We start from the raw sequence: 15,744 nt of genomic DNA, 5'->3' as shown, positions 1-15,744 counted from the left end.
AGGAAAGCACCTCCATCTTTGAATTTAGAGCCCTTTTTGTAGCCTTACGAGCCTTTTTCCCACACAAATCTTCACTAAACGGGGCTGTCTTCCTGTATACGCCACTTGTGGGAAAAACAGCAGTTAAAAGGCTCCATTAAAAGGTGCTTAAGGGGCAAATTTACTGCATGTAATCATAACAGTGGCTACACCAGTGGGCTAAACAGCCTGCAGCAAGCTTTGGCATGTAATGCACTGCCATGTGAAAGACTCCACATTTGCAGAATGAGTTCATTCATATCCAGAAATAGGCCTGCTGTGGGTCAGGCTGACATGATGGTAACTACCCAGCTGTAGCTCGTGGACAGTAACATGAATTTTACATCCATTTGGGCAAACAGAAGCTGAATGCTGCCGTGCAAACACACCCAGAGCAACAGCTACTTCTAATGACATCCATTTGTTAAATGACCCACAGCTGGCTGCAGCAGTGCAAAAGAAACACCATGCTCACCCCCTGCTGTGTGAAGTTATAGTTTAAAGCATGCTTCATCTGCGACATCACACCTGTATTGTGTAACAAGGTTTGTACACATGCCAAGAGAACAACATTAACCCCTCAGTCATGATTTATTGAACTCCAGCAGCTCTGCCTTGTGAATAATGAAGAGGCTGCCTGTTGCACGCGATGAGTCGACTTCCTCTCTTCTTGCTTTCATTAGTTCCATTTGTTAAATCTGTGTCTCTCAGCTTCTAGCATCATCCAGAGGCGACAGTGAGAAGGTTCAGTCGGAGCTCGGCAGGCTGCAGACCGAGAACGACTCTGCCAAGGCCGAGGTGAAAGAGGTCCTTCAGGCCCTGGAGGAGCTGGCGGTCAACTACGACCAGAAGAGCCTGGAGGTGGAGGAGAAGAGCGTGCAGAACAAGCTGCTTGCTGAAGAGCTCGCAAAGAAAATGGTGGGTTTGGATTCCTGGAGGCTCAATTTCATGCCTGAAAGCTTTGTAAGCATTGCATCTAAAAACAGGCAAACATGAAAAAGAGAAACAGAAAAACAAAGAGTAAACAAGACAGAAGGATGTGTTCATGGTTGTGTAAGCATTTGCACAAATTAGAAAGGCATGGACATACGCTGTGCTGTGGTATTTATTGTTGTAAAGGACAGAAAAGTAAGAGGGGAAAAGGAGCAGCAAGGTACCAAATTAGCCGTCTAGTCCCTGTCTGTCCAGAAAATGTAGAACTACTTGTTAAAACGCAATTAGAGAGATAATGAGGGAAGTTAGTGAGCTGCACGGCAGGACAGATAAGAGGGAACATTCTGACAAATTGTGCAGCGAGCAATTATTAACTGATACATGTGAGAAATAGTATTAGAGAAATATCAAAGGGCAGGAAGAGGCCGGAAAGGACAATTTTAATCACTCGAGACAGAATCAATAACTTGACACAAAGTGATTTTCACACTCACAGGCAGGAAAGGCGAAAGCTGTCCGACGATGGATTGTGATGAGATGTAGGCTGGTTGTTTGGCTCTAAAATCTGACACGAGAAAATCTTACCCAGAGCACAAGATAACCTTTGCTTTATTAAAGTGCTAATCTCAAAGATCTCAGTCTCGTTCTCTTTGGCGCCACATGTGGAGATAAACGGTAACTGCAGGAGCACACTTCCCAGATATCCACACAGTGCTGCATGTGTGACGTCCACGGTCGGCTCCGGTTGTAACTCCTGATTTTCCTGGCTGACGGTCGCTTTCCTTTTCAGACTGTTTGCTTCATCTGAGCGTCGAGTTTGTTTCTTCTTCTTTGGATTTTCACTTCTTGTTGAAGTTGTATCTGTAGTCATCCATCTTTTCTTTGTTTGTTCAGCCATAGTAGATTACTGTTTACTCGCAACACTTGCAGAGAGCGGAGAAGCAGCCGCTTAGCTCCGCCTACCCTCTCTGGCAGACCAACCACTGCTGGCTGATGGAAAACGCGTCACTAACTGGGCGCCGCCACAGACACCCAGCCCATAATAATACTATATACTGCAGATGCAAAGGCTTTCATCAGTGGGCCACAGGCTCAGTCACCATGTGTGACCTCATTCAGAGAGAGAGAGAGACTTACAGACATTTATTTACATGAACATCTTCCAGATGATCTCTTTAATGTTGTTGAAACACTGAATTGTATTTACTTCAGTCTGGCATCGTTTATCTGCACCGCCTGTGAAACGTAGTCATTAACGATATTCTCAACCCTCACTGTCGTTTATCGTCAGATGTATTCCTGTCGGTTTTTGACGAGGCTTTGAACAGTCTGAAAAACTGCGTCTTTAATCGGAGTCATGAGAACTTAAAAGATCCAAAGTGACCAAACTGTTTTTATCAATTATTCATGTTGTGCTGCTTTGAGTTAGAATAATATCAATATTTAAACACAGTGACAGCTGTTGGGTTGTTTGGTCACTGTCAATTAAACTGTGCCAGCACAGTCCTGATGAGGACGATTGATTTGCATATTGTGTGAAAATATCTTGATAAATATTACCTAAAGATTTTTTTTTCGAGCTTTGGTTGCTGCTAACGTTTCTATTTTTAGTTGTTAGAGAAAATGTGGCGTTCGGAGGCGTTTCTATCCAGCAGCTTCGTATGTACTGATGGTTTTAAGGTTTAACTCTGACTTGATCTTTGTGCACAAAAAAGTGCTTTTAAAGATGTTAAACGGAGAAGAAGTAAAGACCACTGAGAGCAGAGCTGGTCAGTGCTAATTGTGTTTTCCTCAGTGGACCGAGTGGATCATTATTCACCTTCTTAAAACATCTTCAATAATTCAGGCACCGTCTTACACTCTGCCACCGTGTCCTCCCTCCCCCTCGTCTCTCCCTGAAGCTGGTGCACAAACCGATGAAAGGATGTGAACTCCTCACTGCACAGTTCAGTCCTCTTAATCCAGCTCAAACCATTCCAATCATCTCACTTACCTTCTCTGTGGCCTCTTCAGTCTCTCGAGCCCTGACCTCTAACCTGACTTGTTCTCAGGGACGTCGGACAAGTAGTGATGCTGAATACAGGAAACCATACAGTCATTTTAAAGAATCCCATTATTCCAGCCTCCCTGGGCTTTTCCGTCTCCGTCCTCCCTGAATCTCCAAAAACATCCTCCATTTCCTGCATCGCAGCTGTGATGCTAATGTGCGGGGTTTGCTGCTTTTCCAGTGTTTCCATATCTACAGCAGAAATGAGGCAGAATCGACCTAGAAAAATGTTGCAGTGGAAAACATTCATCACTGTCTTCACCCCATCGTCTCCTTGCTGTCTTCATCTTTGCTCTCAGTGGAAGCTCCTGTCTTCTTCTGCAGGAGGCCACGCCATCGCTCACTGTCACTGCCATTCATCCGCCCTTTAACACCTCCTTTCATCCATCCGTCCGCTGAAGCCCCGTTATGATTAACTCCATCTATCACTCCACCAACCATCTCTTTTTCCATCATTACGATATCTCTCCATAAATCTCTCCTCAACTCAACCGAACAGTTTTCATTACCCTCTCCTTTTTACTTATTCATACATGAATCGATTTCGGTTAATTATTTACTGCCGTTTATGCTAAGCTAATGTTTTGACACATGAAGTGACCCGGAAAATGATCACATAGCTCAGAGTCAATGAAGGAGATGAAGATGGAGAGGTTCATGAAGATGTAAATCTAGCTGGATTCAAGGAGAGGGTTAATGGGGCTTTCAATTGGCTGATGATCTATGGGGGCAGTGACCAGCCTCTGAAGAACAACGACAGCTGAAGAACAGTGTGTAAGTGGCTGTAGATGAAGATGTCTGAAGCACCAGCCCGATGGAAACAGATGACACTAAACGGTACGGTCAATCAGGGCTTCAAAAGACACAGATTTAACACGGTGTGTTTCTGAAGGCTTTTAGAACAAAATTATTTTCCTTTCTAGGATTTAGTTTTAATCCACCAGAATTTTATTTTCACTGTAGAGAAGAAAACTTTAGAAATTATATTTTGAATGTAGACAAAGCAAGGCAGCTTTATTTACACAGCACATTCAAAAGAGGCAAATCAGAGTGCGTTACATTAAAGAAGAAAGGCATCAGAAAGACTTTAAAAATCCAAATATAAAGTGCTAATCTCAAAGATCTCAGTTTCATTCTCTGTGGCGCCACCTGTGGTGATAACCGGTAACTGCAGGAGCACACTTCCCAGATATCCACACAGTGCTGCATGTGTGACGTCCACGGTCGGCTCCGGTTGTAACTCTTGATTTTCCTGCTGACGGTCGCTTTCCTTTTCAGACTGTTTGCTTCATCTGAGCGTCGAGTTTGTTTCTTCTTCTTTGGATTTTCACTTCTTGTTGAAGTTGTATCTGTAGTCATCCATCTTTTCTTTGTTTGTTCAGCCATAGTAGATTACTGTTGCCCTGCTGTACTTTGACCAACAACAAAAGTTTCCAGGGTCTCATTTACATATCGCTCTTGATGTTGGAACACAAAGATGCAGTTTTGCGAGATCAAAGAGTTTTCTTCCCAGGTAGACAGACGACATCTCTCACTTTATTTCATCAGACCAGCAGAGTTAGAAATCGTTTCATTGTGTTTGAACCTTTCGGGCTGCGGCGCTGTTGAAAAGCTGCTTCCTGCACAAAAAGGAGAAGGGTAGAGTAACCTCCATCACTCATTCCCTCAGACCCTTTCATCCAGCACCGATGCCATCGACCCTTTTCTCTGTACTTTATTGATTTGTAATTTAGCGGTCATTACATTTTGCGGCTTGGGTTTCCTGGATGAGAATGGGGTCAAGGGTTAAAATGTGTCTTGCAGCTGTTTGTGATCTCAGGTTAAAGGACTCTCTATCCCTCCTCTCTCTGCTACACATTTTCTCTCGTTATAGTTTCCCGTATTCTCTCTGTGTTTTCTCTTCCTCATTTTACATCTTCTCTTCTCCTCCTTTTGTCTTCCTCTGTGTTCACCCCCTCGTTTCACTCCTCTCCTCCCACAGGCTCACCTCATGGCTTTGGAGGCGGAGCTGTCCCGTATCCAGGAAGTGAGCAGCCACCAGAGGAAACGCATCGCTGAGATTCTCAATGGGCTGATGAGGGACCTGAGTGAGTTCAGCACCATCGTTGGAAACAGAGACATCAAGCTGGTGAGTTCAAAGAAGTAAATGTCTTTAAATATATTTAGAAACACTACAGAGCTGCTGCTTATGAGCGCAGGCCTTTCCCCATGGTTACCAAATTAAGACACAGATAAGTCTTTATGGTGCAGAAGTTGTCGTACATAATAATAGAGTTAGAATGCTCAAGGTGTAGCCCGGGGTTTACAGGACGGATCTTAAGTCCTGCTCACCTCACCACAAAATCCATGAAAAGTATCCCACAGCCGGAAACTTGGACACTGTCTGTGTCTGTGCAGAGTGTGTGTCTGTGTGTGCTAACCTCTGGAGATACAGGCACAAACCCAAATGAATCATCTCTGATGAAAAGTGTCTCCCAACAGTAACTCCCGATGTAAACGATCACATTTCCCTCGTTGAAACTCTGAGAAGGTGGACAGGACGACAAACTGGTTCCAGGCTAACCTTTAGTGTATTTATCGTCACAAAGACTTTTTAACTGAAGGAAACACCGCCCACCCCCCCGCAGAGAGGAAGATCCATCGCTAAGGTTTCTGCCACCCGACATTTTAAAGCTAATATAAATATCGATTCAGTCAGGAACACGCTCGTCATAGATTTAACCATTTGTTGCCCAATGCTTGGTGCTGATGGCTCCGCTCTTGGTTTCTCCCTGGGTTAGCTGATGCTACGGCACGTTACGGCTTTCTAGGCAGCGCAATGCAAACCCCTCAGGGCATCCAGAGTGGCAACAGGCTCAGGTGCTGGAGGCAAAGCATTGCCAGCAACAGCAGCTGTGTGAGCAGCGTTAGCGTAGCAGGGATGAGTGAGGAGGAGGTTGTATTCAGCAGCTGTGATTGGTTTGTTACTGATGAGCAATGACGATTCAATCAGCTGGCTGTCAGCTGATTACAGCTGGGGCGTGTGCCTTCCGTGTCCTGCATCAACTAATGTGACGCTTCAATTTTAATACATTTAAAAGTTTTAAATATCCGTTTTAAAATCCCTTAAAGCTGCTGTGAGGAACTTTAGTTTGTGTTGACGTTGGCGCCCCCTGTGGACGAAGCCGTACCTCTGATCTCTGTGCTGAGTGGTGGTTTTTATAATCTCCTCCTGCTGTCTTTAACGGTCTCGTGTATCGCTCACTTTAAATGTTTGCCCTGTAACATGTAAACAAAGGCAGCGTGCAGGTAATCTCTGCGTCTCACACCTACACCTGGATGTATGCTCCGTCCTCTACAGTTCACATCCCGCTGTCTTTCAACGATCCCCACTCAATCTTAACAGACGTCTCCACCTCTCTCTTAACCGTCTCTCCTCCTCTCTGCTTCCTTTCTCTCCAGCCCATGGAGATCACCGGTGCGATCGAGGAGGAGTTCACAGTGGCTCGCCTCTACATCAGCAAGATAAAGTCAGAGGTGAAGTCCATGGTGAAGCGCTGCCGCCACCTGGAGAACCTGCAGATGGAGTGTCACCGCAAGATGGAGGAGACGGGCAGAGAGCTGTCCTCGTGCCACCTCCTCGTGTCACAGGTGAGGGGCTGATGGAAGGGATCGGAAGCATCCGAAAAATGTGGTGTAGAAGAAAAACGTTTGTAAATCCGGTCAGAAATGGACGACTAAAACCTCTCAGGGCAAAGAATGAATCATCGTCACTAACAAGTGAGAGACGTTCAGGGACAATCCTCCCCGTCAGACTAATCAACATCACAAATACGTTCTTAGGTCTTTGTTGATTACGCTGATGAAGAGCGCTGTGCTGGAAATGTCACTCAGCTGTTTCTGGCAGCGACACTTTTTGTGTATCAGAAGCTGTTGGAGTGTGTGTGTGTGTTTAGTGTGTGTGTGTGTGTGTGTGTGTGTGTGTTAGGGTGTGTCTCTTTTTGTGCTGCTGTGGTTCATGTTTAGAGTTTTAATGTTGCTGCTATTTAACTGAGGCACTTTTTCTTTGTTGTACAAAGAGTTGTCTCGGGTAGAGGTCCTTTGCTCATCAGTATCCTTCCTGTGTTCTGACTTCCAGCATGAGGCAAAGATCCGCTCTCTGACCGAGTACATGCAGAATGTGGAGCAGAAGAAGAGACACCTGGAGGACAGCTACGACTCTCTGAGCGAGGAGCTGGCCAAACTCCAAGCTCAAGGTAGACTCATGTAACATGATACCATTAGCACCAGTAGCTTTCTCTGTATATTAATGCAGTCAAACATGAAGGCAAACCAGACGAGGGGCCGTGTCTCACATCAGGCACAGAGCAGCGCACAGTCCACAGCGCTCACGCTGTTTCAATAGCTGCCTGCCTCTTTCTGTGCGTCTGTGGGCACGTTGGTTTAAAGATAAGGCGTGGTCAGAGTAGAGCTGGGCAACATGGCAATATATAACGTCCAAACGATATGAAGATGTCTGCCGCATGTGTTTATCTATACCGTCTCTATCGTGATGTCACAAAACCAGCGGCCGAACTGCTTTACGGCAGTCTTTACGTCATTCTGGACTCGGCACAAGTGAAAACGGAAACTCTCTACTTTTTATTCATCAAGAAAATAGGCTTTAACATGTGGTGGTTTCATATGGACTAATTATTTGTTAAATGACCAGAAAACATGCGATATCGTGATATCGTTATCAAGATATGAAAAATCTGACATCGGGATGGAGGATTTTGGCCGCATCGCCCAGCCCAAGGTCAGATGCTGTGGTGGTACCAACAATAACTCGTCTCACGTCAGCTGGCTTTATGTTTAGATAGAAGCACGTTTAAGAATAATGGCTACAGCACTCTGTTTCAACAGCCTGCCTGCAGGGGCACCTGGCCTCTCATGCTAACATGCTAATGTTAAGCATCCTTCATTTTCATCATTTCAGCGTCTTACTTTGTTTTTTGCATGCAGTGACTGAATAGTGCTTAATACAAATAAGCCGGTGGTGTTGGCTGACGGCATCATTAGTGCTGCAGGTGCTTCTGCAGTCATAAACCAGAGGACTGGATCAATTTTAATTTTGGGAGATTGTAGGAATCATCAAGTTATTGTGTTTCATCCTGAGGGGACACAGACGTCTGCACCAAATGTCATTTCAATCCAAAGTTTTTGAGACATTCGCTAAAAAAAAACACAGAACACAGAAAAGTCGAGGAATAACCAAAGTCATAAGGATTCATCCTACCATACCAAACATGTCTGCACAACATATTCATGATCAAGCATACAGCCATGTAGCCAGCAGCTATAAAGACAGCAGGACGCGTCATCTTAGTTCACGACTCAAAAGTAGTACGATATGTTTGGATCCATGCTGAGGCTTAGGGTGCTGCTTATTATAATAGAACATGAATCTGCTTTGAGGTGAAAGCCGAGTCATATCTGAGGGTCAAGGAGCGAGACTGCGTAAACATGTGAGATGTACAGGTTCTCTGGTGTCTCTGCTCCGGGCTGAGATGTTTCTCTATGTGATCAAAATAACAAACCAGGAGCCAGTTTATAAGAGTAACATTTATTCAGGTTGTGGAGGTGAAGGAGGAAAACATCAATACGGTCAGACAAGCAGAGCAGCACATTTCTGGTTGATTAACCAGGAAGAATAAACTGCCCCAGGAGCCAATCCCATCAACAGTCAGCAAAACAGTTGACAAAAGTTGCATTAGAATATTTGTCCAGGGAAAGACGACATTGTGCTGAAAGGATAGAAATAAAGATTTCCTGAGCGCTGTGGGACATTCTTACTCCCTGCACAATTGAGAACAATATTCACATTGATCTACATTGTAAATCTTGCTAAATTGCTCGAGGCGCACTGGGAAGCCAAAGTCAAATATAAGATGAATGTTCTGACAAAGTCAATTCAAATCACGTCTGCATAAAGTGAGACACAAAAAGACAACAAGTCTGTCAGTGGCTTTCAGCTCCACTGAGCTCGAGCCGACGAGGAGTGCTGCCACGCTTAAAACTGTTTCACTGGCTTCAATGGAGACTTTTATTTTGAGGCCTTTCTCTGCTGTCCACACACAGTAATACAAGGGCAAACAATGACCAACAGCCGCACATATAACAGCACAAGCACACATAGATTAATGGTATGTTTGAAATTTGTGCAAAGCTCAGCAAACTGCAGACGCTCCCAGGACACTGAGACAATTCACAAATAAGGCCAGGAGCAATGTAAGTCCTAAGAAGCCCCACAGGACAGCATTAAACAAGCGGTGGATTTCAGGGCAGGTAAATCAATTTTGGCCCCACTCCACACGGGAGCCGGGCGGCCCTCGAGTCGTTACTGAAGTGGATAAATACAAAGTGCTGCAGGTCGTGTCGATCACGCAGCCTGGTGTGAGGTAGAGGCGTCTGTAATTTCATCATCAGACACCAGGAACAGCGCTGTGTTAACAACAAATCAGATCAGCGTGGAATAATAGCTGCCATTTACAATAACAGATATTATTACACCTGAGGCACAAAGACTTAGATCACGCTGACCTCGCTGTCAACAGGCAGCGCTGGTGCTGCTGTGCTGTCAAAGTCAGGTCACTGTCACCTCTTTCATCCACAGCAGCGTCTTACTCTCCTGCTCCTCTCTTCCTCTTCTCTCTCTCTCTCTCTCTTTCTGGTTTTCTGTCATTGTCGCTCTCCCTTCAGCCTGTGTCTGTGTGTTTCTTTGTTTCAGAGAGCGTGTCACAGGTGACCAGGGGGGAGGATCACACGTCTGACCTGGATTCCTGTGATATAAAGGTATGAGAACAGAGAGAGCACCTGAGTGACATGGCCTTTTATCACGCTGCCTCAGAACTTAGCTAGCAGGCTAACAGGTGTGTCTGTGTGGGAGATGTGGGTGTGTTTGTCTGCGTCCATGTGACTGTGCATGGGAGCAGATGTATTTGGACTTTAACCAGGGATGCAACTAACATTTATCTTTATTATTTTCAACTTTTTTTCTTACATTTAGTCGATTCAAAGACCAAAAGAGAAGAAAAAACATGCTTATTTATTTCTGGGCGGAGCATTTGATAGAGCCAGGCCAACTCCCCCTACATGCAGCCTTTGTGCTGAGGTAGACAGCTGGCTGATGGCTCGATCACACATTCATCACATAGTCAATCTAACACTTAAATGTAAATGCCTGTCTCCGTCTCCCCGAGCCTAATGTGATCTCTGAACACATTATGTGAAGCGAACAGTTAAAATTCAAAGACATTCTATTTAAGAGGCATCAAAGGAGAGAACGGCAGAGAATCCTCACCTTTAAGACGCTCCAACAGCAAATGTTTGATTAATGACCTAACTGAAAATCCTTTAAGCACTAACGGCACTCATTTGTTATTGGGCCTCTTTTACTCCTGATTACCCACCAAACACTGAACACTGAACACTGCAGACAGCAGCTTCACTACCAGGCCTCAGATATTATGTCTGTTAGTTTGTGATAGTTTGATCAAGCACAATGAAGGAACATGCACAATGTGAGCATAAGGACATGTTGGTGGTATTAAACTAGCAAACAGCAGCTGACTCTGAGTGAACTTAGTTTTGAAGCCTCGGGACATCTGGGTCCGGCGTCGCCCAGCTGGCGATCAGCCTTACAAATAAACAAGCGACACATTCGGCTTTCAAACGGCAAACATCACTACATCACTGCGTCCCATCACCGCTGAGCTGGAAGAATGACTTGTTTTTAGTTATCTGTCTGCACAGGTTTGCATGTTCCTGAGTGACACACACACACACACACACACACACACACACACACACACACACACACACACACACACAGCACCCATGTGTGCGCTGATGTGTGTGATTCTTGCCCCTCTTGTTACTTACTCATTTTGTTTTCCTTTATTCTCACCTCTTGGTGCCCTCTCTCCCCCCTCTCTCTCTCATTATATATGTATGTCTCTCGCCCACCCCTTGTTTCTTCCACCTCAGAGGGCTCTGGAGCAGCAGATGGAGTCGCACCGTGAGTCGCACAGCAAACAGCTTGGACGCCTGCGAGACGAGATCAATGAGAAGCAGAAGATCATTGACGACTTAACCGAGTCAGTGCTTCATTGTCATTCCTCACCTTCTCTGATGCACCAAGTCGGACTGTCTTAATCAAAAGTCCACCTCAGAACGATTTCAGCTTGTACAGGAGAACCACAGTATTAAAAGATACAACAATGTTGTTCTTACTTGTATCTCTGACACTAGGCTTATTTATTCCGGTCATACATGTTGTCAGAGGCAGACAGCTTTCCCACTCCGTCTGCTGTCTGTGGGCTCAAAGCTGAATTTCAATGCCTCCCTTATAAGCAGCGTGGAAATGCCAGAAATCGGGGATACATGGTTTCAGTAGTTGAGTTCTCAAAAAAGTCTAAGCCCCGCACTAGCTTCAACAGGGGCTGAAATCAATATGTGTGGGTAGTTGACATGCTGAGGAAACTGCAGCGTGGAGGGACTTAAGAGGCAAGCCGCTGCTGATCCACAATGTGAGGAGCTACTGGGCTGGTTCCTTCAGAAATAGGCCCCTTGAGGTACCTCGTTTTGAGGATGTTCTGTACAAGGCGTAACGTCCTGGGAGGAGACGGCAGGGCAGACCCACTTGAGGGAGTAAAGAACATTTCCCAGCTTTCCTAGGAGTGTGTCTGGAAACACCCTAGCAGCAGCTGCAGAGGCGTCTGAATGACAAAGACGTGTGGGGCTGCTCCACTTGTCCTGCTGGCAAAGCTTGATTTGGATTAGCAGCTTGAAAATGGATGGCTGGATGGATGTCAGTGAGGTGGAACGCATCTGAAATCCTTAAAGCAGAGTAGAAAAAGTGGGTATACATAAAACATGTTCATCCCAGATTCAAGGATCAGAGTAAGAGAGAAAAATGGTTTAATCTGCCGGGTATCCGGACTCAGATGCATGTGCAGGTGTGCTAATGTTTGCCCAGTGCCCCATTTAAAACATCTGCACCCTAACGGGACACTTTCCAGGCTGCAGTTTTGACCTTACGATACACTTCAGAGCCGTTCATGTGATCAGTGTGGCTCTAATATGACTTCAGGGGGAACAATAAATCCTTACCCTGCATGCAGAAATGGTTCCTCTTCATTATTTCTGCTCCTGCCGCTTTCAAAGTCTGTGCACGCCACTGAGCTGCAGCCTAGACGCAGGAGACAATTTATTTTTCTCATGTGAAAGCGAGTTGGCTGTCAGGCTTTCCTAAGGCTCCAAAGAAACCCGTCATTGTGCAAGCAATCATCCTATGATATAGCATTTTTCTTACAGTTAAAAAAACTTTAAATAATCGTTTATTTCTTGTAAAATAGCTGAAGGCACTGTTGTGATATTCTCAGATGGGCATTCAGCCGATACATACAGTGTTAGTAATGAGATGAGTCTGTACCCATCGTATTTCAGATGCTATTACACAGTTTAGTGTTTTAATATACTCTGACCCTCTGAGTGAGCCTTTGTCCACCTTTTCAGTTGTAACCAGAAGCAGCAGCTGGAGTTGGAGCAACTGCACTGTGACTTTGAATGTCTGAGGAGCCGAGAGCGTCACAAGAGCCGGCAGCTGGAAGAACTGACGTAAGTCTCTGCTTTACTGTCCTGGCCTGCTTTCAAACACTTCGCCATATGGAGGCCAGGGGGCGAGCTGCCTCTTTTGATTCACATCTTCCATTTCTCTCCGTCGCTTGTCATCCTTGAGTCTATTTATTTTCCTCTGGCTCTGCCGCTCCGACTATTTACAGTATGTGTCATTTAGTTTTCAGCTAAAGCTATCTGGAAGCTAACCCTTTCTAACCCTCACCTAACTGTTTTTGCATGTCCATTGTGGACTTTTGGGATGAGGTAGCAGCTGGTTGCTAATAGGCCACTTTTTGCGCTGACCTTTGCAGTATGTTGCATCAGACGGCAGATGGGTAACAGCCCACGAGTGGGGCTGCCAGCCCATGCTGTGTTTGTTCTTCATTCATTAATTATCCCTGCCCTCATTTGGAGTAAAGAGAACTTCCTTTAGGAGATTCTCTCCATCCGTCTGACTTTCTTCTGTCTCTCTATAGATTTCTTCATGAGCGACATGAGCAGTCAAAGCAGGACCTCAAAGGGCTGGAAGAGACGGTTGTAAGTCATTATTTTCTGTCACGATTCACTTGGCTCCCTCAGAGGCCATGTATCCACTAAATACTCTGCAACAGCTTTAACTGGTCTATTTCCTCTCTCTGTCTTTCTGCCGAAGGCTCGTGAGCTCCACACCCTGCACAACCTCCGCAAGCTTTTTGTTCAAGACCTCACGACTCGAGTTAGAAAAGTAAGCCAGACACTACCTTATATAAAAGCTTTAGCTCCACACATATAACTGAAGTATGTGTGGCTTTACCTCGACTGTAAGCAGATGACTCGACACCACAGTATTTCCAACAGCAGTGTTTATTTACACATCTCTAAAATACGCGTGCTGTTTCTGTTGACAGAGTGCACAGATGGAGCCTGATGACAGTGGGGGTTACATCACCCAGAAGCAGAAGATTTCCTTTCTTGAAAACAACCTGGACCAGCTTACAAAAGTTCACAAACAGGTAACAATAGGCAGCAGGTATGGAAGTGTAAATTATTGAGTATTATCCGTTTTCCCACGGTCTATAAAGCCGGATTCTCACCGTGCCATGGCTGAGCAGTAAGGCCTGAATTACTCGGCTGGAGAGAGTATAAGAGGAGGGCAAGAGAGTGAGCCAAATTAAAATACAGAGTGCTGTGCGCCGTTTGTCATCGCTCTACTATGGGCAAAACTAACGCTAGCGCCATCAATCATCTCACTAAAGCAACTTCACATGAAAGTCTCCTTGAAAACAGAGCTGCAGGAAGTGTTAAACCAAGCCGCCTTCAGGGAGAGACACAGATTTAATAAACAGGAATAAATTCATCTTTCAGGTGCACAAAAACACGCTCAGACTTTCTCCTCTCGCTAGCAAACACACAAACATCGCTTTTAAAGAGAAAGATAAGACACACACACACACACACACACACTTTCCCATCTCTCTTTAATATTCCCATATGGACCACAGCAGTGGACCAAGTGTTGATGTGCTAAACGTTCTGCAGACTGGCACATAGACTCGGGCTGGCAGATTGGTGTGAGCTGCACTGCAGCAGTTTGTCAGGCAGAAAACCAATCCTAAAGTGGCTGCTGGTCAAGTCCATCCCATCCACCACCTGCTGATACTGTGGGAAAGGAAGATGAAAGTCATGGTCATAAATCAGCAAACTCCCAGTGGAAAGTGATAAGACTCCCTAAAGGGCCGGTGGACAGTTCACCGGGGTTACGAATGAGTTCCTCTGCCCCCTGTAAAGATATAGTAATGTGTGCTTGGCTGTACATCTATCTGCACATACCCACACACAGCTGTCACGACTTCTCTTACAACATCACTTTGGCCTCTTTTTTTGTTTTTTCTTTTAAAGTGACTCACCAGGCCTCAGGTGCCGTTATCCTTTGCCTGCTCTGCCTGTTGGAAAGCTTTTCCTGTTTGCTGAGCCCTCAGGTCTCATACTCAGTGTCTCTGCAGGGTGTGGATTAGTTTGCATGATCACGTAGCAGCAGACTTCCACTGTTTAAGGAGCGCTGTCATTGGGTTGTAATGTTTACCTGTGCCACTTATAAGAAACATGCTGTGTGCAGCAATTTAAAATCAATAAAGCTCCACATTTGTTTTGCTTCATGAGAACTACCGTAAACACACAAGACAATTACCGACAATCAACCACGTTGTGTTTTAGCAGTTTCAGGCATTAAAAATAACTATATAGAAATAATCAATCTCGTCGTTGATGGTCTGTTTGCTGTTGTAGGTCATATAGAGTCATCAGAATTAGTTTGGGTCTTTTTCATAACCAGTGAAAAACTCCTCACAGGAGCTTGAACTCATTTACAGAAATCTGAGTTTAACTTCATTTTCTTTGTAATGTAATCTAAAACGTGCCTTACAAGAGAAATCAGCTTATTCGTTTAGTTTGGCATTACTGCCTCAGAATATAGGTACCAATATGTTTAACTAGTTATAGAAGCAGGAAAAATGGTTAAGAGTGGCTGTTTGTCATGCTTTCATCTTTGTTGACTGAGGAATTGTAGATGTAGATTTGCTAAACCACTTATTAAGTCATCATCCTTGAGGTCTTAACTTTTAATAAACTGAACAAGTATAGTTAACACCTATGATAAAGAATAATTTCCCCTTTATGACGGTTTTTGACAGTATTCGTTTGATTGTGAAAATGGGCTCATTGCTGCCTTCTGCTCCTCGGCCCAGGGGGCAGTGGTGAGCCTTTTACGAGCAAACATATTTAGTCAAAGAAGGTGCCGTTACCTGAACAGGCGAGAGAAAGGTACGTTTTGTGCTTAAACTGAAGTGTTAAAAGACAAAATGCTATAAGGAGGATGACTGACTTGATGGTTTGTCAAGTATACACCTAGTTATCAGTAACACTGAGCTTTCCCATAATGACCTTTCACGTAGTCTCGAACGCACCTTCAGTTACCGTTAACCGTCTCAGAGCAGGTACGGTAGGCAACGCCAATTACATTAAGAAAACCTCCATAAATACTTTGTTTGGGTTAGTTTGTGAGCTGCGAGCCAAAATTTTTAAGAAATGCAGCTACTGCTGTACGACTTTTTACTCTTTAGTTAATGAAG

The 15,744-nt window shown here is 44.8% G+C and overlaps 1 protein-coding gene across 1 annotated transcript in view; it reads left to right on the top strand.

The window, feature by feature from the left end:
• The window catches only part of kif5ab (kinesin family member 5A, b), a 69,532-nt gene that overhangs the window by 40,919 nt on the left and 12,869 nt on the right, over positions 1–15,744 (top strand). The window contains exons 14-23 of the mRNA XM_069677470.1: positions 730–936; positions 4,980–5,126; positions 6,440–6,628; positions 7,116–7,233; positions 9,747–9,811; positions 11,006–11,115; positions 12,536–12,637; positions 13,114–13,174; positions 13,290–13,361; positions 13,525–13,629. Of these exons, the coding sequence (XP_069533571.1) occupies positions 730–936; positions 4,980–5,126; positions 6,440–6,628; positions 7,116–7,233; positions 9,747–9,811; positions 11,006–11,115; positions 12,536–12,637; positions 13,114–13,174; positions 13,290–13,361; positions 13,525–13,629 (1,176 nt within the window). The remainder of the gene's footprint in view (positions 1–729; positions 937–4,979; positions 5,127–6,439; positions 6,629–7,115; positions 7,234–9,746; positions 9,812–11,005; positions 11,116–12,535; positions 12,638–13,113; positions 13,175–13,289; positions 13,362–13,524; positions 13,630–15,744) is intronic.

The sequence above is a fragment of the Semicossyphus pulcher genome, unplaced genomic scaffold (assembly GCF_022749685.1).
Source record: "Semicossyphus pulcher isolate SPU_LCO1_2020_fin unplaced genomic scaffold, fSemPul1.0.p SCAF_3, whole genome shotgun sequence".
In the NCBI taxonomy this organism is placed as follows: domain Eukaryota; kingdom Metazoa; phylum Chordata; class Actinopteri; order Labriformes; family Labridae; genus Semicossyphus; species Semicossyphus pulcher.
The sequence above is the reverse complement of the archived record's forward strand: the minus strand, read 5'-3'. Positions and strand labels throughout refer to the sequence as shown.